Source organism: Helicoverpa armigera, chromosome 1 (genome assembly GCF_030705265.1).
Source record: "Helicoverpa armigera isolate CAAS_96S chromosome 1, ASM3070526v1, whole genome shotgun sequence".
Taxonomy (NCBI): Eukaryota; Metazoa; Arthropoda; class Insecta; order Lepidoptera; family Noctuidae; genus Helicoverpa; species Helicoverpa armigera.
Window position 1 is genome coordinate 1,737,562 of NC_087120.1, and position 25,285 is coordinate 1,762,846.

Consider the following 25,285-nt stretch of genomic DNA (forward strand, 5'->3'; position numbering starts at 1 on the left):
AAAATATATAAAATAGGTAATATTTACAGAGTTGAGATAATAAATAAAAAAAAATACAAATATATATTTTATTTTGTAACTTTACTTATTATAATAAATTATTTAAGTATAAGTTAAATAACTATAAACCATACTTATATACTGGATAATAAAAGCCCAAATTGTTTGAGCAATAATTACGGTGGGGAAAGTCAAAATAGTTCTTAGATTAAGTTTACACTTAACATCAAAACAACCTAATATACTGAACCCTTATCATTATCACCACAGCACACATACTCAAAATTACACCCTAACTCTTTTAAATAAAGCTTAATCTTACTCAACTTGAAGACGTACGGTTACTTACAATAACCTATATATCTATTGATTTTCCTACTAGAGATAACTATGACTACTACTAGATATAACGATGTGAGATAACTTTTATGAAAATCAAAATTCTATCTCTAGTAAACAAATGAACAGACAGATAGCTTATTGCAATCCGCAGCCAGTCTGCCTCAAACTATTTTCACCTTAAGCAAAAATTGATTCTAATAACCTGGCAATAAGATTCAAACTGGCGCTTCCACCTTTTCACACTACGAAACTAATGCAGAAATAAACTCAATTGCCCTAAGAATAAGACTCAAACTGGTGCAACAACTATTACCTGATCGAACACGTCGGTTTCATGGTGAACGTGCGGCACCTCGCCTTTGAAAGCGTTGTATACTCGCGTCAGGTACAAACGAAGCTTAGCGTCCGGGACGTCTCGGAGAGTACCACCGGAAGAGAATGGAGCTATGCCTGGAAGAAAATATAGAAAAATTGTTATGTAAATAATTCAATGAAAGAAAATACAACGTATATTTTGCTCGTAAGTCAAAGCGGATCGATCGACTATAAGGTTAAGCAACGTTTGGCGTGATCGATCCGTGGGCACGATAATCTGGTGGGTCCCGGCCACTGACCTGTATATTTACCACACTGGACCGGCTGTTCCGTACGTTTGACAGCAATTTTTTTGTGCCCATTTGAAGCGCCAATATCGTCTAAGCGAGTGTCCACAGAACTAATTTTGACGTATAATTTCAAATGGCTGTGAGAGACGTGTTTGTTCATTGGTTCACTGTAAAATAATTTGAGTACCACGAACACTCGCTACGTCTAACAGCGCCAAAATGGCGATTATCAAACGGGCACAAAAGCACGTTGACAACAGCCTGTCCAGTGTGGTAAATATAGAGGTCAGTGGTCCCGGCTGTCATTTGAATATCTTTGACAGTCGTTACGGGTGGTCAGAAGCCGTGAAGTCTGATCCTTCAGGTCTGGAAGTGGGTTGAGGAGGTCAGTTAGGCAGTCGTTTCATGTAAGACACTAGCCAACCCCAGCACAGTCAGTTACAATGCTTTTGTAACATGGCTGACATTTTCCTGCACTTTTTAATTTTAACATTTAATCCCAATAGACGGCGCTGTTACCCACTTACGTCTATCGTCACTTACCAAACTCCTGCTGCAGTATATGGTAGACAGCCCTAGGTAACGTGGAGGACGGCAGCAGGTCGGGCCGGTATCGACGCAGTAGCTCAGTGAGGGCGGCTGGGCTGGAAGCCGCTCTGATACCCGGCTCGGACCAGGCTACCCAAGATACTAGGGCCTCGTCTGATACTTCTGCTTCTGTTGAAAAGTGTGATAAATAATTTTGATGAGAAGATTTTTTGTTGGAATCAGATAAATTATATAAATTACACTGACATAATGATCACCAAAGTAATGAATATTAATCTAAATTCATACATCTATCAGTGAAGTTTTCAATTTTTTATACTAATTTTATAGAGCTGAACGGGCTGATGTCAGGAAATACTATTCCCATATTCGAGGGAGGCTGTAGATCACATTTTTTTCGAATGCGTGAACGAAACGAGAGTGAAGAAACTAGTAAATTCCTCTGCAAAACTTTGTCTAGCTTACTTATTATACAGCATTACATTAAATCAATGTACAAAACTCTGCACATTGTCTTTGTATGCCTAGGTTGGCTGACGAGCACTCAGATAGTGGTCGAGTCGCCGGATCATACACAGACATGCACGCTTTTGTAACATGAAAAAATTATAACAAAATAATATTCTACAAACCTCTGCGCCTCTTTCTAGCAGTCGGAGCAGCATCCAAAGGCAGCGGATCATCGGAATCATAGAACGACGTCACGCGGTGAGGAGTGACAGCCGCACGGTTCAGATTCGGGTACCTCGTGCCCGGGTCCAGGGTGTACGCGCCGAAATCGCGGTGAAGATTCTCCGGGGTGGTTTGAGCTGGAAGGAGGAAATTATAGATGTTTATTGAACTGACAGGAAGACAAAATAGTCGTTATGATAGTTTTTACATAAATCTCTTTGCTTGTTTCAAAGTTTCGGGTTAAGGTATACTTCCATTTTGACACCGAGAAGTATTGTCAGTTTTTTTCATCCAATATAAGTGAATGTATAGTTATCAAAAGTAAACTTACGGATACCTCTAGGTAACTATCTTTACCCTTCTTCGTATCTTCAATGTAAGGTACCATTTTTAATAAGGAACTAGTTCATTTCAGTAAACAAAACAGTTACCTACAACTTAACATCTAAACCTAGGCATACACACAACACCCATAACATAAACAAACCGGACTCCCCCTAAATTCCCCCAAATCGAAATTCGAATACCAATCATCGTAACAACCCTTTGATGAACATCGCGTACTAAATTAATACGTCTAGCCGTCAAGGGGGGATCAGACACACAAATACTAATATAACAACACCATGTATTTGTACTGGCCGTACATTACAAATCCCCCTGTATGTACAAAAGAGGGGGTTACAGTGGGCTGTGTTGTAAATACGGAATTGAATCTGTCTGTCTGTGTATTTGTTTTATAGGGTTTAAAGCAACCCTATGTGGGGGTAGCCAGTCAAAGGCTGGGTGGTGGGCGGGGGGTGGTCTGTCAATAAAATTCGTAGTCTATATAATATAATAAAGAGGAAAATGTTGTTTTATTTATTTGTGCCCTAAAGGCAGGTGGAACGGAGGGGGATAAATCTAGCATTCAATAAAGGGCTTAACGCCTCCCCTATAAGGGGGTAGGACGCCACTCAAAGAGGGGCCGGTGGGTGGTGGGTGGTGAAAGGTGCATCAATTAGGTATATTCGTAGTCTACACTAATATAATGAAGAGGAAATATTTTTGGTTATTTATTTTGTACCTCAAAAGCAGGGGGGAAGTATAGTACTAAATAAAGCTTAACGCATCCCCGTGGGGTGGCACGCTATTCAAATAACGGGCGGTGGGTGGTGAAAGGTGCGTCAGTCCATTCCTAGTTAGGTACACACAGCGTCTGTCCACATCAAAGGGGTTGACTAATTAAGAGGATTTTTCATTTATTTATTTGTATCCTAACGGCAGAATACAATGTAGGACTTAACGCATCCCCGACGGGTGGCAACTCAAAAGGGGGGCGGTGGGCGGTGGGAGTTGAAAGGAGCATAATTTTCCTAGTTAGGTATATGCGTAGTTAAATACAACGTCTGTCCACATCAAAGGGGTTGATTCATTAAGAAGACTTTTTTAATTTACTTATTTGTACCCTGAAGGCTTCATATCCGGGTACGATACTTAATTAGTTTACTGTGGAACCGCGGAGAAGATCTAGTATTCAATAAAGCTTAAAGCATCCCCTTGGGGTGGCACGCGGAGGACAGTGGGTGGTCAATGGTGCATTAATAATATTCCTAGTTAGGTATGTACATCGTCTCGTCATATCAAAGGGGTAGATTAATTAAGAGGACTTTTTTAATTTACTTATTTGTACCCTGAAGGCTTCATATCCGGGTACGATAACTAATTAGTTTACACAGTATGCAGGCAGACCCGCGGGAGGGCTTAACGGGGAGGCACACTACTCAAAGGACAGGCGGTGGGTGTTGAAAGCTGTATTAATAATATTTACAGTTATATACAACGTCTGTCCACATCAAAAGGGTTGGTTAATAAACAAGATTTTTCATTTATTTATTTGTAACCTAAAAGCTTTTTACCCGGGAGCGCTAATTAATTTACACAGTACGCAGATGAAACTGCGGGGAGAAATTCTAGTATTCAATATTGGGCTTAACGCTTCCCTGTGTGGGGGTAGAAAGCCGCTCAAAGGACGGGTGGTGGGTGGTGATATGTGCATTTATAATATTTTTAGTTATATGTACGTCGTCTGTCCACATCAAAGGGGTTTCATAGAGAGAATTCGTTTTATTTACTTATTTGTACACTGAAAGCTTAATTAATTTACACACTACGCAGGCGGAACTGCAGAGAAAATCTGGTTTTCAATATAGGGCTTAACGCACCCCCTTGTGGGGGAAGGACGTCACTCAAAGGACGGGCGGTGGGTGGTGAAAGCTACATTAATAATATTTCTAGTAATGTACGTCGTCTGGCCACATCAAAGGGGTTTCATAAAGAGAATTTTTCATTTATTTATTTTTTACCCTAAAGGCCGGGCGGTGAGTGGTGAAAGCTACATTAATAATATTTCTAGTAATGTACATCGTCTGGCCACATCAAAGGGGTTTCATAGAGGGAATTCGTTTTATTTACTTATTTGTACTCTGAAAGCTTAATTAATTTACACGTTCGCAATCGGAATTTCGAGGAAAATCCAGTATTCAATATAGGGCTTAACGCACCCCCTTGTGGGGGTTACACGCCACTCAAAGAGCGAGCGGTGGGCGTTGGGTGGTGGGTGGTGAAAGGTGCATTAATAATATTTGCAGTTACATACATCGTCTGACCACAACAAAGGGGTTGATAAAGAGAATTTTTCAATTTATTTATTTGGACCCTAAAGGCAGGTGGAACTGCGGGGCGCTAGTACTCAGTATAAGGCTTCTGTGGAGGTAGAAAGCCGCTCAAAGGACTGGTGGCGGGTGGTGAAATGTGCATTTATAATATTCGCAGTTATAGGTACAGCGTCTGTCCACATCAAAGGGGTTTTATTTACTTATTTGTACCATAAAAGCTTCATTAATTTACACACTACGCAGGCGGAAATGCAGAGAAAATCAGGTTTTCAATATAGGTCTTAACGCACCCCCTTGTGGGGGAAGGACGTCACTCAAAGGACGGGCGGTGGGTGGTGAAAGCTACATTAATAATATTTCTAGTAATGTACATCGTCTGGCCAATTTTTCATTTATTTATTTTTTACCCTAAAGGCATCCTGTCCGTCTGTGATAATTAATTTACACATAACACAGACGGAACCTCGGTACAAATCTAGCATTCAATATAGGGCTTAACGCACCCCCTTGTGGGGGTAGGCGGTGGGTGGTGGGTGGTGAAAGGTAGTGCATCAATAATATTCGCAGTTCCATACATCCGTCTGACCACATCAAAGGATTGATTACACAGGCCGGCGGCTATCCAATCATACTGCATACGAGCATTAATTAATTCGCGACTGGACACTGAAAGCTTTTTAATAAACGAGGGCGCACTGTTTGTTTTCGTTTTGATTTACGGTCGGAAAAACTAATTGATATGACGTTTGTGTTTGTGACAGACGTGTTTCTTAATTAAAAACTTTTGGTAGGGGTATCAGTGTTTCGTATTATGAAAAAGTTAGTTATTACCCTTTTTTTTAATTTCAAGTGACGTCATCTTTTTAATCTAGAATATTGTATGCATGCCTAATCAATACTAATATTATAAAAAGGAAAACTTTGTTTGTTTGGTTGTAATGGATAAACTCAAAAACTACTGGACCTATTTTAAATATTATTTCACCATTAGAAAGCTGTATTATCTGCGAGTAACATAGGCTATATTTTATCCCCGTGTGGGCAGTAGCTCCCACGAAACGCGGGTGAAATCGCGGGAAAACGGCTAGTGTGACATATTGTATAAATAGAAGAACATAGAAGGAACAATAAAAAAATGGTTGTAACTCTTTTACTCATGAATAAGTAAGCATTCCGCAAAGCTTGTATTTTAATAAAATTAAGTAAATAAAAGAAGCGTCATCGATATTTCAGGATTACAAGGCTGAAATAACAGTTCAGAATAAAAACTACAGTAAAATATGTTATATTTGAATACAAAGTATGTATTTATTAACAAAAAATACCCCTAGCAAAACAGGCATCATTCATAACAGACAAAAATATTTCTGTTTTTGCTACCCCTACAAAAAGGACCGTGCTAATGAAACCTGTCATCGCGTACAGACAGCAACACAAAGTGCTGCACGGACACTGATTTCATTTCAATATAGGTATTGCAACCCCGTCTAGACTGTAATCCGGATTTAAATGATACCTAAAGGCCTAAGGGTGATTTTGATACGCGTCTCATTATTATTATTACATTTTACAAAGGGCTAGGTATTAATTAATATTTTTGGTAATTGGAAGGGTAGGGCCATGCTGGGAAAAGTACTTTAGGAGATAAGAACAGGGCGAGGTAATAATCAAAATGGAATAGTTTTTAACTTACATGATATTTTAAGAAATAAGTATTACTCTTAATAAAATACCTAAGCTTTAATTCTGCAGGGACCAGTACCTTAGAAGATTACAAGAGTCAATAGTGCGTAATAGTAATGAAAATGCTTTTTTTATTTATTATAAAAAGAAGTAATATTACTCAAGCTATTTATGAATTTAAAAACTTCTCTAATAATTATGCAGGAACAGGAAACAATGAAATAACTCACGAAAACAGTCCCTGATTTTGCTACCCCTACAACACAGACCGTGCTAATGAAACCTGTCATCGCATACAGACAGCAACACAAAGGGCTGCATGGATACTAATTTCATTTCAATATAGGTATTGCAACCCCGTCTAGACTGTAATCCTGATATAATTGGTAAAGGCCTTTGTGATGGATATTTCGACTGCATTTTGGAATGCTTTGTGAAAATTCCGGGTGTTATTACCTAAGTCTATATACATAAAAGAAAGTCGTGTTAGTTACACCACTTATATCTCAAGAACGGCTGAACCGATTTAGCTGAAAACTGGAAGGGAGGTAGTTTAGAGCCAGGAGAAGGACATAGGATAGTTTTTATTACAAAAAAAAAAATACAAATTATTCCGGACATATAGCGCCATCTATTGTTCAAACCAAAAATCTGCCGGATGCCACTATTCCACGCGAACGAAGTCGCGGGCAAAAGCTAGTACTTTTATAATAGCACTTTCAATACAGACAGCAACACAAAGGGTTGTGCGGCCACTGATTTCATTTGACTGCAGCTCTACACGATACTGCACCCGGTCTAGACTGTAATCCTGGTATAATTGGTAAAGGCCTTTGTTATTGTTTTGGAATGCTTTGTGAAAATTCCGGGTATTATTACCTAAGTATTTTTATAAAAGAAATTAGTATTAATTAATTTAGCTTTTTGGTAATTGCAAGGATAAAGTAAAATGCAAGTAAAAATAAAACTAAAGACTGTAATCCTGATATAATTGGTACAGCCTTTGTGATGGATATTTCGACATGCGCTATAGAATGCTTTGTGAAAATTTTCGGTATTATTACGAAAGTTCACAATAGGTATTACTGGCAAATTGTTCAAAGTTTGGTTATTGGAAGGATAGGCCATACAGCAATATATAAGAAGGATTAAGTTAGAGCTTAGAGCTAGTAGGGTCTAACAAAATGATTTAAGAAAAATGTGAATGTTTTCTGGATAAATTGTTTTTGCTAATGCAAAGAAGAAGTGTCCAGTATTTATACCTACAGTACTTTTATAACCGGGTTTGTAAAATATTAAAAATCCTTAGCACTTAATATTTTTATTATTACTAGGCATAGGCACTTAACAAAAAAACTCAGCAGCTGCAACTAAACTTGAACCCTAAAATACAAGTACCAGCTTAGTAATAATAACGACACGTGTTACAAACCCTTTGCAAGTAAATCCATGATTATTACATACATAGACACAGAGCTACAAACAAAATAGACTTTCAAAGGGTCTGAATACGCTTTGTATCAAATTAATCTGACATTCAAAAGGGTTGTAAGCACTAAGGGAAAATAATACCTTTGTGGAATACGCAGACTAGATAAAAAAAAAATAATACTTTGATACATCACATCATTTTGTTCAAATATGTACCTCATGTCAGTTAGGAATAAGTATCAAAATGAATTGGCGACATTGGTCATAACAAAATACTGACCATGAAAATGGGGTTTTTATGAGAACTGGTACTTATTATTTTGCAAACCGTTTTGCTTTGATGTTTATAAAGCTTAGGTATAAAGGGACATCTGTCTGTAGATATGAATGATCTCCCTTGTAATTATTTTTAGTATTAACTAGTAAGCTGGACTGAAGGGGTGTATTAGTGTTGTTATTATACAAAAGTGCGCAGATTTTTTTGGCAATTACTATTGGAGACTTAAGGGTAGTTTTTCATTTCATGGTAAGTTCTAAGCAGATGATAGAGAGGAGAAGCCCGTTACAGTTTGATTGCCAAGTGTATGATAAAAAATTGTATATATAGTTTGTTCAGGCGTTTGAGGTTACAGAAACGGCTGGTCATGAGTCCCTAATTATTTTTTCAAGCCTTCCTTTCAACCACTATGAATATAATAGCGTAGTTACATTACAGGATTATCTAATTATTTTCTAATAAATATTCAACGAACTCACCTAAAAGCCTGTATATCGACTCCCTCTCAGCTATAACTTCCAAAGGATGAGGCGCAGGGCTTTGCCCCCAAGCGCGGACGGCCCAGGCGGCGTCGAGGGCGGACAGAAAGCCGCGAGCGCAGCCCGAGCCGGTCGGCCAGAAGGGCTCCAGTAGACTGTCTCCCACCAGCTGGCAGAGAAGACGGCGCCCATGACGTTCGTATACCTGGTGGAGAAATGCGGAATTAATGCAATATTGTAGATAAGAATGAGGTTATAAAATTGTTCATTGTGTAGCGTTGCGATATGATTTGGATATTATCTGGTATGGATTTTGATAGAGATAATATGACAGTTTTTAGTTTTCCGGACCAGGACGTATGTTTCTCAAGATATAAAAGTATAAAACATGTAAAACTTAAAAATGTTTACATTTATGTTTCTTCATTACTTTTTCTATAACTTATATAAACATTTTCAGTCAACAAAATACTTATTTAAATCGTGTTGTTTTTCACACACTATGGATACTAAAACGTTAGTATCCACGGTAGTATCCACTTTTACTTAAAGAAAGTTTTAAAGCCTAATTATACTGCAGAGCCCATAGGAGCACCTTTTTATGGCAAATCGTCAAATGACCCCTCCCGCTGTGGGCGTGAGCAGCATGAGGGAGCGTCAGACTCCTACTGACTAAAATCCACCATGTAGGTACATACCTTCTTAAGCCCTTTATGTACCAAGGCCGCGGCCACTCTATCGAACAATCCCGCACCTCTTAATGTATTTATCTGAACATGATAACAAACTCACCATGCTAGCATTCTCAGCAGCATACATGGATGTAAAATCAAACAATGCGACATCGGGCTCCCCGTAGTGGTTGAGCGCGAAATCCCGCAGCGGCAGCCGGCCGTCGGTGGAGAAGCGAGCCGCTTCCTGTGCGTAGCGCATCAGTGCTCCGCGGTCTACGTTCTCTACGCTCAGCAAGCGGGATACTTCGTTGAAGTCCTGTGATAAAAATAATCATTGTAAATATGATACATAATATCAAATGTATTAATTTTATTTATTTTACATAATTTTGTGTTGGGATTTGTTTCCTGATTTTTCTAATCTGGCAAATTTGTTTGGTTATCCTGTACCATATGTAGACATACAAGTACATAGAGCCGTGGTTGCCTTGTGTGCAGTCTGATGCAAGGTATAGTAAGTATCAACTACTTTGTTTTATGCGTATTTTCTTTTGTATCTTTGTATCTTGGACACCAAATGACTGAGTCCGTCTTGAGGAAACATTGACTTTTAAATTGTTTTAAAGAAGCGTGGTTTTACGCTCATTCCGTCTTTGTGTAAGAGGAGCCCGGTGCTCTCCAGTAATACAAGTTTGAGCTCAGTTTTCGTAAATAAATTCAGCAAGAAACACCCTGTTATAAGTATATATAAAAACTACTTACATTAAGCAGCACGCCTTTATCTAGTAAGCTGTGTTTCTTAGCAGTCATGACAAAATAATGCGTGTCGTCTTTGTAATAGACGATATTCTCCAAGTCTATGCCGGTCACTTCATAGAGTTCTTTGAAAAACTTCTGATTGAATATGAAGGCTACACCGCTTATCTCTGGCACCTGGGGACGAAAAAATATAAGCTTAAAAATATGTTTTACCTCGAGCTACTATTACTACTTAATCTCTACATTAACAATTGTATGTACACACATGTTTACATAAAAAAATTATTGTGGCTATATATTTTACTCGAAATTAACGTAAGTGCGTGAGAGAAACAGTGATGTTTGAGAAATGAGACCAATATAATACTTGCATCCTCACCTCAGCGGTGGGACGACCACTGTCCAACATAAAATACACTCAAAATGGCTGCTGGTACAGTCATTCGATCCACAGGACTCAACAGACATCCAACAAACAGAAACCTCTCTTGCGCTCTTAAGAATAAGTTACAATTTTCTCTAACAGAAGACACCACGCACATTCATTCATCCTCCTAAATATTCATTCAATCAAAAACCACTCTTAGCTCCACAAATAAGGTACAAATTTCCACTAACCGAGGCCTCCTGTTCCGAATGCCTGTTAATAAAGTTAGCAGTGATGGCCATGGCGAGTTTCCCTCTGAACTCCTTGCGCTTGAAGCCGTGAAGAGTGTTCCTCTTGCCGTCAGCTCCGAGGAGTGCGTCAAACTCGTATTGGGAGACTACATGGTCTGATGGGAGGACCCGCGCTCGCCAGCCTAGAGCTACAAATAAGACAATGAAATTATAACAACATATTTACAATAGAGGACAAAAAAAACTAATTTGTTATGCTACTGTACTGGGCAAACGTAGTCAAAATTTTTTGGCTGAATTTCTATTCTGGGTAATTCAAATCAACATGCCAAGATATGCCCACAAAGGTCTGGCCTGTCTCACCCGTGATAATAATCATAATATCTAAAGGGTAGAAAATGTGTATAATAAGTGCTAAGTTTTCTTTTAATTTATAGAGTCCTTATCTGTGTTCATTCACCATTAGTACGTGGATTTAAAGTGCCTAGCTTATGGCACAGAATATAATTCACCATACGAATTTAGAAATTAAATACACAAAAACCAACACTCACTTTCAGAATTTTCGGTCACCGTAGGCTCCAACAATTCTTCAAAACTAACTCCTTCGTGTAACTCTACGCCTAATAGTAACGCCACCTGCAACAGAAATGAGCACTTATTACCCACATTCATAACTAAGAAACATTTCAAGACACGTATCTTGTTTGCAAAGAAAGAACGCATAACACAGTCGCGTATGCCGGCTGTTTTTCAACAAACTGTGTCTTTAGAAACAAACTGCTCGCGTAGTAAAAGCTGAAGAATCCGTTTGTTTGGAACACGCTCATCTCAGGAAATACGGGCACGATTTGAAGAATTGTTTCAGTCATGGAAGGGCTATTTATCGTGGACTGACGTCTTTTATCCTAGTAAGTTAAGTCATCATCTGGCTAGCATTTTCCTAGCTATATTGGAGTCGGCTTCCAGTCTAACAGAAAACAGGTGAGTACCAGTGTTTTACATGGAGCGACTGCCTATCTGACCTCCTCAACCCGTTACCGTTACCCGGTCAACCCAATACCCCTTGGTAAGTTTAATATTCCTATCCAAAAAGGTGCACAGACAAGAAAGGTTTAACCTCAAGTATTTACCTTCATAAGTATACACTGTAGCTGTCTAATGCTTATATGGTCTATGGAGCCGGCACAGAACTTTCCGAAGAACTTCTTAGCTCCGAGTGCTCTCAGGTCCTGAATCACGAACGGCCACAAGTGCAGAACATTGTTGCGCGACATTCGGTCTCGTTTCTCGATTACAACCTGGTGACAAAAAGTAAAAAGGAAATGTTACAATATTTATAATAACATGGATTTATCTATACTATGACCCTTTGAAGCTGAAGAGTTGTTTTAAAGCGGTTATCTCAGGGACTATCCAACCAATAAAAATACCAATTTGAAAAAGAATTTCAGTATTTGATAGCCTATTTATCAAGGAAGGCAATAGGCTGACGTGGGTGAAACAAACACACCCCTCAGTCAAACCATTGCAACGGTTTTGTGGGGCTTAGCATATAAGATGGTTACCTTGTGAAATAAGATAAATATTAAAAAAACACAGGTAAATTATGCTCTCCTTTGGACTTTGGATGACTGGATATTAAACTAATGTTGAACACAGCATTTCAAAGTCACATACTTCATCATAATTTAGGCTGAAAACTACTCTATCCTCACTCCCTCTTAAAATTATATTACACACTCCTAACATCGCCTAATTTATCAAAACCACACACCTTATTGGCAGACTAAACTTTATCACCAAATCACGTCAAAAAACTGATATACATTTTTACTGCCCAAAAAAAGAATTATATAACTGAAAAAATCACTATTTTCTAACTTGATGACCGCACACGTCTTGTTTGGACTACTCGGGTGGAATAAAACAAAGCGAGCACGGAGGCCACATCCGATGCGATTGAAAACTCAAAACAATTATGCAATTGTTTATGTAATTATAATTTTGCTTTTGGTAATTGCATCTGTATTGTCAAGTTGTACAGGACATGGTTTTCTAAACTGAGAGTTTTAGTTCAGGTTGTGGTTTTGATGTTTGATTGATTTTATCAAAAATAGATGCAATGAAAAAAGAACTTAAGGACACCTGGACTTCAGTCTGAAGTCGCCAGTCGGTATTATACAAGAGCAGTGATTTATTTTCATTTCTTCTCTGTATGAGAAGAGGCTTTGCAAGGCCCAGCGCCGATAACCAGCCCCTTGCTAGATGCACACGAGCGCCCCTTTGCGTACACTTTGTGAAATTATTCTAGAAATAACTTAATAAATAAGCAAATACTGACCACTTTAGCCCCAAGCAGCTGGCATTCTATAGCAGCTCTCAGACCGCAAGGCCCAGCGCCGATGATGAGCACCTTGCTAGATGCACACGAGCGCCCCTTTGCGTACACTTTGTGATTGGCGCGGGCGTCGAACTTCTTGAACAGCGCTTGTGCCTTCCATGAGCTCGCTAGTTTGGCCTGCAAAAGATTATTGGAAATAATTAGAAAAAATTCAGTGTAATTTTTAGGGGTTCCACACCCAACGAAAAAACCGGGGCCTTGTTACTAAGACTTTTCTTTCCTTCCGTGTGTAGCTGGGTTTTTTTCATACAATCTCTGTCTATGTTATACCTGATTGTAAAGTAAATTACGTTTTGTAATAAAAATAATAAACTTGTAAATAAACAATCACATTTAACGAGCGCTTAAGTGATATTTAACGAGCGAAAGTTTTATAACCTTTTATTTATACAACAAAACATTTATCTAATTGCGAAGCATTTGTTAATTATTACACTTTGCTAATTACACACACTTAACAATTGATAATTTTCACTATTTTTAGGCCGTAAAAATACGTTTAAAACCTGAGCAAAATAATAGGTATGTTTACAATCTATGCCCTTGCGCAACTCGGGAAAAGGAGTTCATATGCTCTCGCGCAGTCAAGTGGAAATCCTCGGTGAACGTCCGGCGATATCTCATGTCACCCAATGTTATGAATACGAACAAGTACATTGTATTACGTGAATTAGGTCGGCAGAAATTCTACACTTACTTAATCTATACTAGTATATTAAAGAGGAAAAATTTGTGTTTGTATCCTAAGGGCTTCAAAACTATTAAACCGATTAGATAACTTTTTCACTGTTGGAAAGCTACACTCTTCCCATTAAGTTAATGAGTAACATTATGCTATATTTTATCCCGGTACGGGCAGTAGTTCCCACGTGACGCGGGAGAAAAAAAAAGGGAAAACGGTCAGTAATATTATAAAAATGCGAAAGTCACTCTGTCAGTTGCGTTTTCATCCTAACACTGAACTGATAAGATAGATAGCTACCACCTAGAACCTGAGACAGGATATAGACTACCTTTTATCCGGTTGCGGGAAGTAATTTCCTCGGAACGGAGATGGAACAGCTAATATCCTTATCAACGCCTTAGATTGAAAACCTTGTGAGAATAAAATCATAACTTCTTCAGGAAGAAGACTTAGGATGTGCTACAGTATGACCTTACAAACCTCATAGACCTTTTTTTTTTAACGACGTCAAAAATCATCAAATGACCCCTCCCGCTGTGGGTTAGCAGCGGTGAGGGAGTGTCAGACTCTTACTGACTAAAAACCGTCGTGTTCCGTCATAAGCCTACCAGGGCCGCGGTATCTCTTTCGAACAACCCGCAGCCCAACCTCATAGACCTCAAGTAATAAATATGCCTTGTGTAGGTATACACTAAACAAACATTTTAATAAATAAACAAACTTAAAGTAAACTGTCTAGGATACATTGCTCCCGAATTTTCCAGACCTTACAAGTTTCCAGTGACTGCATTTCAGGCCCCGACCCCACGGCTAGACGGGGGGGTATTACTAATACATAGCTACTTACATAGGTAATTCCTAAAATAGCCAGACGATATGCAATCGATGAGAATACTGAATTATAGGAGGCGACGTTTCCTAATACATAGTTGATGACCATTGCCTGTTAGGCAGCCCCTTTCATACTCATTTATGCATTGCAAAATTACCCTATTACATGAATAGACACATTTTTCTTTCTTACTAATTTTCTTAGAACAATGCAACATGCATTGTTATCAAAGATAATCAACGAAGAAATTTTGTCAAGCGCTACTTTATTATTAGTAATCATGATAATTGTCTAGTACTAATCAGAATTGTGATAATATCAATATAAATAGCGTAGTACCACGAATTTTTACTAATATTGTAATGTGAATGGGTTTGGATGTTTGTTCATCAATCACACTCTAATGGCTGAATGGATTTTGATGAGACTTGGCAGTAACGTAGCTTATACATCAGAATAACATATGGGGCTATCCCGTTGCGGGAAAAAGTTCTTCCTAACCGCTAGCAGAAGCTACTAATATAATAAATCTGAATGCTTTTGGATGCAGGTTAAACAGCGAGTAGCAGCTAGTGTAACAATAAAATGTTTCCTTTGCTCCTTTGTATTCTAAAAGTCCGGAAGTCTCCGCTACAATTTAAATTGTACTGATCATATTTGGACCGAGCGGTTTTCTTCCGGTCCTACCCAAATATGTAAACTTGGGACAAACGCCAGACGGGAAAGACATTGAAGTATTTATTTTGATTTATTACATGCTGTCACGTATGAAAAACAACGGCTTACGACCACTACTGGAATAGACCTCCTCTCAGATGGGGGGAAGCAGCTTGCCACCACCACGAATTAGTGGACTGTATAATCTATCCTTGAGAGTAATGATCTCTATATGATGCGCTAAGCGGCTGTGGAGATGGACAGAGTCTACTTTACATCTGACATGGAAGTCGTTCCTCTGGGACTCGAATGAAACAGCAAGGTAGCCAGCTTGTTTACGATAACGTCACGCGACATCCAAACTAACAACAACAAGCCTAACGTATAGTTAAAAACAATTACTTTCAACTGAAGTAATAGCCGACGCACCCTTGAATAATAACACATTCGCCAAATTAATTAAAATCCACCTAAAACAGTTGAAGGGTAAAGTCGTTTGATGGCCGAAATAAAAACGATTGTTTGACTGCTTTTAATGCGTACAATGACAGCGTACAACATAGTTGGTGGGCAACAAAACACCTATTAACATTGTGAAAGCCATATCATAAATATCGTGTAACGGCCGTGCCCAAAATTCTATCTATCTGATGTTTTGTTTACCAGAGGTAGGTATCATTACTTGTATGGTGCTTATGTCAAAATTATATCTTTAGGTAAGCAAATCAGATGATCGATAGAATATTGGAAAAGGCCGTTATAATGCAGTACAAGAAACAAGGATAGCTTCGATGCTAAAGGTAATTGTAATTAAATACACACGCTTATAGCAACTTCGCCCTCGCACTGAATATGCGAACATTACATATACAGGCGCCGAATATAAAAATACCGCAGTGCAATCATAGCAATGAGTAGTAAACTCAGCTAATATACTTTCGCTTATGAAAGTGCAAAGCTATCTTGGTTTGTTTATAAGTAAAGAAAATTCTAGTCCGCATCTCAAAGGAACTACGTCAAACACCTGTCTCCATTTCCACGTAAAATTTTCTTTCAATACGGTCAGCCGTTTTCTCCTTGAAATACAACAAACAATCTCACATTTTTCAATAGAAGGAAGAACATTCCTGTTGTTTTTGACGCAAACAATACTTAAACGGGAATCAAAGAGGTACATAATTTATCAGTGGATCGAACACTGCACATATCCCGTTCCCATCACTCGCACAGCTTACTCCATTTCATATAGTCAAGGGTTTTTCAGAAACTTCCCGATTTACAATGCATTTTTGCAACGGCCAACACAAAGGGACAAAGGGTTTTGTTGAGCAGATGCGTCATACCTAAGTCCTAAGGACAATCCCCAACCCTAACTCTCATGTAGTGGGAAACGAAACAGCCGGTCAATTGCAAATGAGGAATAACTAGTTTGTTCACGCTACTTATTGGTACAAAGAGAATGACCATATGTGAGAAATAATAGGTGTACATATTGCATGTATGAATCTTTATGAATTAAATATAGCATTGAGGTAATATCAAGATTGAGGCAACGCACAGCATTGAAATATTTAAGTAGTAATACCTACGGCCTTAGAGAATATTCGGAAGAAAATGCACAGCTTAAGCTTTATTTCAAACACAGTTTCTATATTTTTTACATTATAGCATTTCTGTATTTTTTAGGGAAAGTTGTCCTTCTTAGAAATCCAAGGTCAATCAAGGTCCCAAAAACGATTCGGGACTTTAACCATAACAAAACTATTGGTGACATCATCACGCCAGCGCATACGTCAAAACTTTCGCCCTTATTTGAGCTCAATCAACGCAGTTATCAGCACCTTATCTAACTGATAAAGTCATAATTAGCGATAGCATTACAACGAATTCGGTACACAGACAATTCTAAAGAAATTCGCAAATTGATTATGATTGAAGATAAACAAAGCAACTGGTTATGACAAATAATAACAATAGCATTGGGCATTATATGGATGACATTCCGATTTGTAATTTAAACTATTTTCATACTATAAAGGTAGAATTCCGTGGGTCGCGGCTTACGCAGCCGCGCGCGGCTTACGACAGTCGTCGGCCGCGCGCGACAATAGTCAACCTATGAAAATGTATGGCGCCGCTGCCGAGGCTCGCGACAGTCGCGCGCGGCCGACGAATTTCGTAAGCCGCGCGCGGCATTGTGTTGAAATTAGTAGATTTTGTTCGTCCGTTCCCTCTAGTCGAAGTGCTAATTGATATCCTTGAAGAAGAAGAGGATGACGTATTGCTGTGGCTGTATTATGAAAATAGATTACCAATCGACCCTATTTTTAAAAAGTAGAAATGATGAAGGATACTACCCAATACTGATTCAAAAGCATTTGTATTGTAATGAAAACAAAAGGAAGTTTCGCCGACTAAATAAAAAACAATTCAATTCTGGTTTTACTAAAATTATATAGATGTTACTAAGCGCTAGACCATGTTGAGATGCATACGGCCGCGCGCGGCTTACGAAATTCGTAGGCCGCGCGCGACTGTCGCGGACCTCGGCAACGGTGCCATACATTTTCATAGGTTGACTATTGTCGCGCGCGGCCGACGAGAGTCGTAAGCCGCGCGCGGCTGTCGTAGCCGCTATCCACGGAATTCTACCTTAAAAGATACATAGCATGAATCAAATAAGTCAGCTCTAGAAGTTAATTGATACAAATCAATTTTCAAAGGAAAATATATAAGTACACATGTTTTGTAATTAAATGCAGATCTGGGAATCGAACCCAAGACCTGTTGCTCAGCAGTAACATACTTTACACTACAAAAACCTAAGAACTTATTACTAAGAAAAACGCCAGCTTGCAGGGCTTCGAAACAATCGGCATAATTAAACAAGACATAAAATGCAAGTGCATACAGTACAGTCGCAAGCCAGTTGATTAGCATACAAGCATTCACGGTTAGGCTTAACCGTCATTTGAATATAATAAGTTACTGACGCTAGCACAGGGCTAAGCATGGTCACATTTATGGCTTGCGATCCGCTATCTAAAAAACCTCAGCAAGAACCTTAAGTTCTATACTTTAAAGTCTAAAATCCAACAGCCAGAATTCCACAGGATAAGACATAGGTATTGAAATAAATAATTGTTATAAGGACGTAACGTATTCATACTTGTTTGTGTTGTATGCAACTGTGTAGAATAGTGTAGAATATATTTCAAAGATCAATGGAAATGTCATTTTTAGTTACAAACCGATCTAGATAATATGACGAACAATGCAAATGTAGACAAGCAGATAACCCTTATTGCATTTAAAAGAGGTAAAATGTGAATGTGATTAGAATCAATGCATCACTATTGACTGACACCTGCCCTGTAGAACAACTATTGTCATTGGCGTATAAGATGGTGTTGTTAAAACCTCAAGGACGATCTCAAGATAAAATGGATAGCTTTAATACCCTAATGTCGTCAGCTTAAGAAGACCGGCCAACCCATTGCCATGCATCATTTTACAGACATGTTTGTTTTATGTCCACGCGGGTGTCCTATATAAATCATTTTTGACTTATCGACTTACCTAGGCGGAGTGAATAGCGACAATTTATCGCTATCCGTGTTGGTGATAGTATATTTTTAGTAAAGATACAAACTAGGTTGTCTTGAAGAGATCGCTCTTAGCGGTAAGAGCGACCATTTTGTCACTTACTATAAGTAGTTTTGAGATCAAAAATGTTAAAATTGGTGTATCTATCTAATAAAGAATATCCACACCTAGTCCCGTAGGTAAGCCAATGGTGTGTGTTCAGAACATAGGGTTTGGTTTAATGTAGTAACAATTGAAACTGGAAATACCTAGAACATTACTAATGCAAAAGATTCGCGTGTTCGAAGACAGACAGATAGTGGTTGAAGAAATTGCTCAAAGATTGAACAACCTTACATAAATGGATTATAGCGATGTTCTATAACACCGATGCGCCGATATCGCTGAATTATGCAACGGAAGGTCGAAACTGCATCAGTGTAATAATGTAGTTAATTTGAAGTGGGAAAAATATTACCAATGGAATATGGCTAATGCCTTCATTTATAGATCCTTGACTTTTGGCATGGCTAGCTTTTTAGATAGGGTGTCGTTCTATGTAAAACACTGCTGCTTTTTAGGCTAGATCCCAATCTGATTTCTACTAGCCCACGATGACTCAAGCCTACAGAATCTTGATAATGCAGCCCAATCGAAAACACACGAGGCGTAAATCCTTCACACTTTTGTTAACAGAACACATATTTCTAGATTTCAGTAGCCCACATTTCCAGAGCAGCCGTACTGAAAATAAAATCGATTCTGACGTATATTCGCTGTTTACGTAGATATCGGAATTAGAGGAATGTGGGGAGTCAATGCTGACTACATGGACTACACAAAAATATTTATTTCAATCCTATTAATGTTGTAAACTTGAGAGAAAGATGGATACTGCTACTCTTAAAGAAGTTTGTATTAGTTCAAAATTGAAATGCCCTAAGATAGAGACCCGAATACTACCAGAAGATAGAGGCATTGAAGAACAGGTGACAAAGCGAAAACTACATATGTATGTTACTTTTCGTTTATATAAAAAAGAAAGACAATAATGGGCTTATAGGCTAGAAATATTCCCATCAACTGGAATACACCACATTTATGTCTTGGTATACCGTGTCTAAATACTCTTAACTTCAACAGTATTTGTCATCCAGAACAGCCTTACAGTTCCAGCTAAAGCCATTAGGATAATCAAAAGTCTCGTATAACCTTTGTAACTGAATCTACGTAGCATCACGGCATTACAGTTACTGTTCAGCAAAGTGCACCACAGCGAGATAAGCACTGACATTGTTTGTGTTATCAGAGACATCTTATCTTCACGCTTTGTTACGGTAGGTAGCTGCAGGGACGGAGCTATTTGAAGAATCTACCTGTCTGTAATCCATTTTTGGGTCTATGGTGTAATTTTGGTTTGACGGTAAAATGTTTAAATGTAACTCATCGTTCCTTTAAATGTACCACTCTCTACCCCTGTTTGATTATATTTATTTGTGGGTTCAAATGTATATCGGCAATTATATCAGTAAACTTCTTATCCAACGTCAGTTCCTCTCACATGAATCTAAGACTATCTACAGTTGTCGTTAAACAACTTTGCTATCTGAATACGGTCATTTGACACCTTGCGTGCTGGCAGTAGTGTTATAAGCATGTTGATTATCGTGCAGTGACCAGTAAGACCTTCAGATCGGCAAAGTTACTTGACGAGCCCCCTACCTACCCTATCATTCCAGACCACCTATAATTATGGTACCCAATAAAACTGCAAACATCGAACATGTATCTGTTTTCACCAAACATTTTGGCGTGTTAGATGTTTAGTATCAGGCCGGCCCACGCGGGCGAATAAATTCTTTTGTTTTTATTCTCATTCTTGTTACGGCCCCAAAGTGTTGGTTTTATTGTAATTACAGGTCATTGTATGCTCGTGTATTTGGCCGGGGGATCGTGTCATTGGATTAAGATGTTTGACCCGAGAGGGCAGACGTCGGCGTACCACTAATTCGAACGTTAAGGCCAGTTTTAATTGTGTTGGGAAATAGTGTGGTTTGATACTTGCATTTAGTGGGATTAGACTTTAAATATCTTCAAAGATTTTCTTGGTTTGCCTTTTCAACCCAGTTAAACAGACTACACGATACCCCTTGGAAGACTGGTGGTCAGACTTTCTGGCTTCACACCCTCACCGACTGCCAAAGATGTTCAAATGACAGCTGAGACCCACCTAATTACGATTCCTTCCGAAACACAGAAGAACTCGTGATTACAAGATCCAAACCTTACTGCTTTTGGTTTTCCGTTAGGCCTATCTATTTCGCATTTCTTTCTACAGTGCATTGTTTGTCGTACATTAATATTTCGGTATTGCTCAAACCGTCTGCAGCTTCAGGGTCTGATAAGCACTTAATGCGTCCGTCGATGTTACATTAGACTTATGTTCAATAAACTTTCCGAAATGTCTTCGTTTCCTCGCTTCGGCGCGCTGTGAAATCTTACGTTGAAAGGTGAAAATTTAACAAAGTTGCCTATTAAGTCCATATTTTGTAGGTACTTTTGTTCTTAACTAGGTGTATACCGGCAGGATTATCAAACACAAGAATTTCTAGGAATTAACTTTCGTTGATATTTGTAACCATCGCTTATAAAAATAAACAGATTATTATATCAATAGTTACAACATATTAACAAGAGTCTGAGGGCAGATTTGGTTTTGGACAACTCTATAGATAGATCTGTAGTTCCAAGCATGGTTTATAAAGCTTTTCCAGATAATTTCTTCAACTATAACAAAATAAACATCAGTCATACCAAAACAGCTAAATCAGCGAAACCTCGACGGGCTTTCTTCTGCATCATATACGACTTCCCGGTACAACATCCGAATTCCATGATGAAAAGTCTCAATAAACGTCTAAACCGTGAGTTGCATACACACATACACACTCACACATACACAGTTTGGCGCGTTGCCACCAAAACGCGGACGTTCTAGATAAAATTCTACGTGCTAAGTGTTAAATTGGTGTGTCACGTGGAAGTGTGTTGTTTTCTCAAATGTTTGGGTTGGGATGGCTTTTCTTATGGCCGCTTTGTAAGGATGCGATTAAATCAAAGGAGCGAATGCTTATTCTATCATCGACTATCATATCTACAGTATTATGAAGGCGTAAGTAGTTTTGTTTAGGACCTGCACTGTTACTAATTTGTTTTCCTCAAAGTCCTAATTTCAGAAATTCTTTGACTATAGAAGAAATGCTACAGCTAGACTACTTATTCAAGAAGCTGAACTAAGTTTTATCACAATCCATTGGTTACTTTTCACATGAAAGAGAAACAGACATCCATAAACTTCCGTATTTACAATATCAGTAGACAAAAAGTATCATGGTAGTGTCAACTATTTACGCGATAATTTGATCCCATCAAAGTTGAAAGTACTCTAACACTAGTAACACAATCCGTCGCCCCTTCCTATACCGCAATGGAAAGCAGTATAACCGGTGCCTACGATAGTCCAAAGTTACACCACGGTGCGCAAGCGTCGCGGTCTGCTACTTTCCTCTACAATATTATTAAAATATCACTTTCTAAGTTAAAAGTGCATTGCAAAATAACCTGCCAGACAAATGTCAACTGTAACACGTAAGTATAAAGTCGAGAATCATCTGTGTATAAAATATTCGTGCGGCCTATGATGAATTAAAATTTAGGAGTAATTTATGACTGAATTCCGACGGAATTGAAATGGCATTTCCTTTAGAAGTGCTGAGTGCTAAGTACCGGACTGAAGATCAAAACATTTCCAGAAATAAGTTGAAAGCCACTAATTCTTAGAAACATTAGGATAGATCGATTGGAACTTAGAGATGCCGGCAATAAGCGTTTAATACTCGTACGAAACAGTATAAACTCTTGGGCTAGTCTATAAACAGACCTTGGTTGGTGAAAATAATGTTAAAGCCAACGCAATATTTACCAGTCAAATAAATACCAGCCAGAGCTGAGGCCACATTCCCAAATAATCTTTGTTTGCTTATGGTCTCTCTTTAAGCTCACGAGTGCTCAATAGTGGAAGAGTCAAATGGAAACAAATAGGGCTCACACGCTTACGTGAGATAAAACATCTATAAAACTGACAATATTGTTCGTCTTTCCACGTACTTCTAATCATCATTATCAGACTGCCCTTATCCCAATTTTATTCGGTGTGGACGCAGCATATTTTCTTTTTCCATACTCTACAGTCTGCCATCATCTTACAAATTATTTCTAGCTATGACTTTCACACAATCCATCCATTGTTTCTTTAGTCGTCCCCTTTTACCCGTACCTCTAACATCATCACCATCATTTGGGGTCGGCGCAGCATGTTCTATTCTTCCATACACTTTTGTCTGCCATCTCACAAGTAACGTTCTTAACTCTAACATATATCGTACCCTCGTTATGTTAAAAAGCTATTTGTTTCTTACCTTAAGCTTGGGATAGAAGTCGGGCAGTCTATTCGGCTTGAGGTTGAGCGTGTTGCAGATCTCCCGGTGTAACGCCAGGATCTGTTTCATGGTGCCAGCCGAACAGAAGTGGTCGAACATCTCGGCCGCCAGCGCACATTCTGGCGGCGTCGGCTCGACGCGGGCGCCCCTATTCATTTTGATGGGGCTGGAAAGAAGAAAATTTTTAAATTAGATGAAGGGTAAAATAAAAAGGCTGATTTCTTCTTAAGATTAATCTCCAGGTTAAAAGCATCATGTATTCTGGTAAAATCAAGTAGATCACGCTAGTTCTTCGGTAAAAACGTGGATTTCGAAAGACCATTAGGTACGCGTGAAAATGTATATAAATCAAGGAAGCCACCAACTTGCTTCATCACCAATTCAAGTTTAAAGATTAAACAACAATACATAATTCGCAATATCATTATTCTTTCAGTTCTTTCACCACCAGATCCGATCATGGGATCTTAAAAAGATTCCCAAAGGGTTCAAAGTCAAGTACTTATTATATCCAAGACCCTTAATTTCAATAAGACGGGTTGCCTTAATATGCACGAATACGCTGAATATGTTTGATATTAATCTCGTGGCTTGACCCTTTTGGAAATAAAAGAGAACCTCGTGAAACCTTTTCGGACGCTCAGTAGGATCCTATTATGATCTTTCATTAAAGTCTCAAGAGGGTCAATATTAAAAAAAAAAAAAGTACAGTTGGTATAAAAGGGTAGCATGTACAATATAACATTATCATTCTCAAGTTCGATAAGAGTGCCAACATTTAAAAAATCGGACAAATCATCCTTGAAGGATCCAATTAGAATAAAAATGTCCTAAGTTTTCGATGAACTGTCTTCGATGGCCAACAAAGGAAGACCTAATATACTAGGAAGGACAGCATACTCACAATATATTAAAAGCTCAAATACACGAAAACAACAAGTTTTCTAACTGATTCCACTACTACAAAACTATTGCAGATCGCACGATACAGAAAACTGACGGCCGACCCACGGATGCTCCCACAGCCGACTACTTATCCAATGAGACTGTTACATACTAAGCGGAAACACGTATCTTTAGCTACCAACTTCGATTTTTGCCTGACCTTGAAGGATTCTTACAATTCAACAGTACTTTAAACAAAGTTGTAAACATGGGGAGAAATACCTAAAGAAAGCTGATGTAAGCAGACTGAAGATGAAGTCCTAATATACATACTTAAGTCACATTAGTCTACTAATTTACACTATCTCTACTAATACATATTATCAAGCAGAAGAGCTTGTTTCTTGGACTCGCTAATCTCAAGAACTATTCGACCTATTTGAAAAAATATTTCAGTGTTCGATAGCCACTTTTAACGCCAGTGCACATCACGTCAAATGCGCGATAGTCAGCGATGAAGAGCTGTATATTGTCGTTTGTATCGCTACACACACGCTTTTGCATCTTATCTGCATCGCTACATACGCGCATCGACAGCATGTTGGCAAAACGTGGTGTGCATAGGCCCCTAAAGGGTTCGTGGAGTACTTCCCACTGGAAGCGGATGAAACCGCTGACGGAAGCTATTTAGGAAATAAAGGCATCATCGTATGTAGTAACAAGATGCCTCTTCTTTACAAATGCAGTAGATGTTTGTACTGTAACCCAAAGGCAGGTATGTAACACGGCGATAATCTGATCTTATACAGAAGAAGGTTTTGATTGTTTGACACGAATAGGCTCTGAAACTACTTGACCAATTTAAAACCTTGTCGCGGAGAGCACTCAATGATGATGTTTTGCGCCTGATATGTCCATGGTCATAAGGGATTGCCGTTCCCAAAACTTTGGAAGTGACGAAATAGACTTTACACCTGCCTACACCCACGCTT

General features: G+C 38.6%; 1 protein-coding gene across 7 annotated transcripts in view; it reads right to left on the minus strand.

The window, feature by feature from the left end:
- The window catches only part of LOC110382349 (F-actin-monooxygenase Mical), a 64,515-nt gene that overhangs the window by 22,201 nt on the left and 17,029 nt on the right, over positions 1-25,285 (minus strand). For 6 of the 7 annotated variants that reach the window (XM_064035544.1, XM_021342955.3, XM_064035599.1 and 3 more), the window contains exons 2-12: positions 23,388-23,574; positions 13,091-13,267; positions 11,880-12,047; positions 11,301-11,385; positions 10,747-10,934; positions 10,132-10,302; positions 9,488-9,685; positions 8,696-8,900; positions 2,129-2,305; positions 1,491-1,664; positions 656-792 (exon numbers count right to left, since the gene is read on the minus strand). In XM_064035544.1, coding sequence (XP_063891614.1) covers positions 656-792; positions 1,491-1,664; positions 2,129-2,305; positions 8,696-8,900; positions 9,488-9,685; positions 10,132-10,302; positions 10,747-10,934; positions 11,301-11,385; positions 11,880-12,047; positions 13,091-13,267; positions 23,388-23,564 — 1,857 coding nt within the window. In that variant the 5' untranslated portion in view covers positions 23,565-23,574. Of the gene's footprint in view, positions 1-655; positions 793-1,490; positions 1,665-2,128; positions 2,306-8,695; positions 8,901-9,487; positions 9,686-10,131; positions 10,303-10,746; positions 10,935-11,300; positions 11,386-11,879; positions 12,048-13,090; positions 13,268-23,387; positions 23,575-24,312; positions 24,451-25,285 lie in introns of those variants that run through there. The other variant, XM_064035567.1, reaches the window with a different exon arrangement.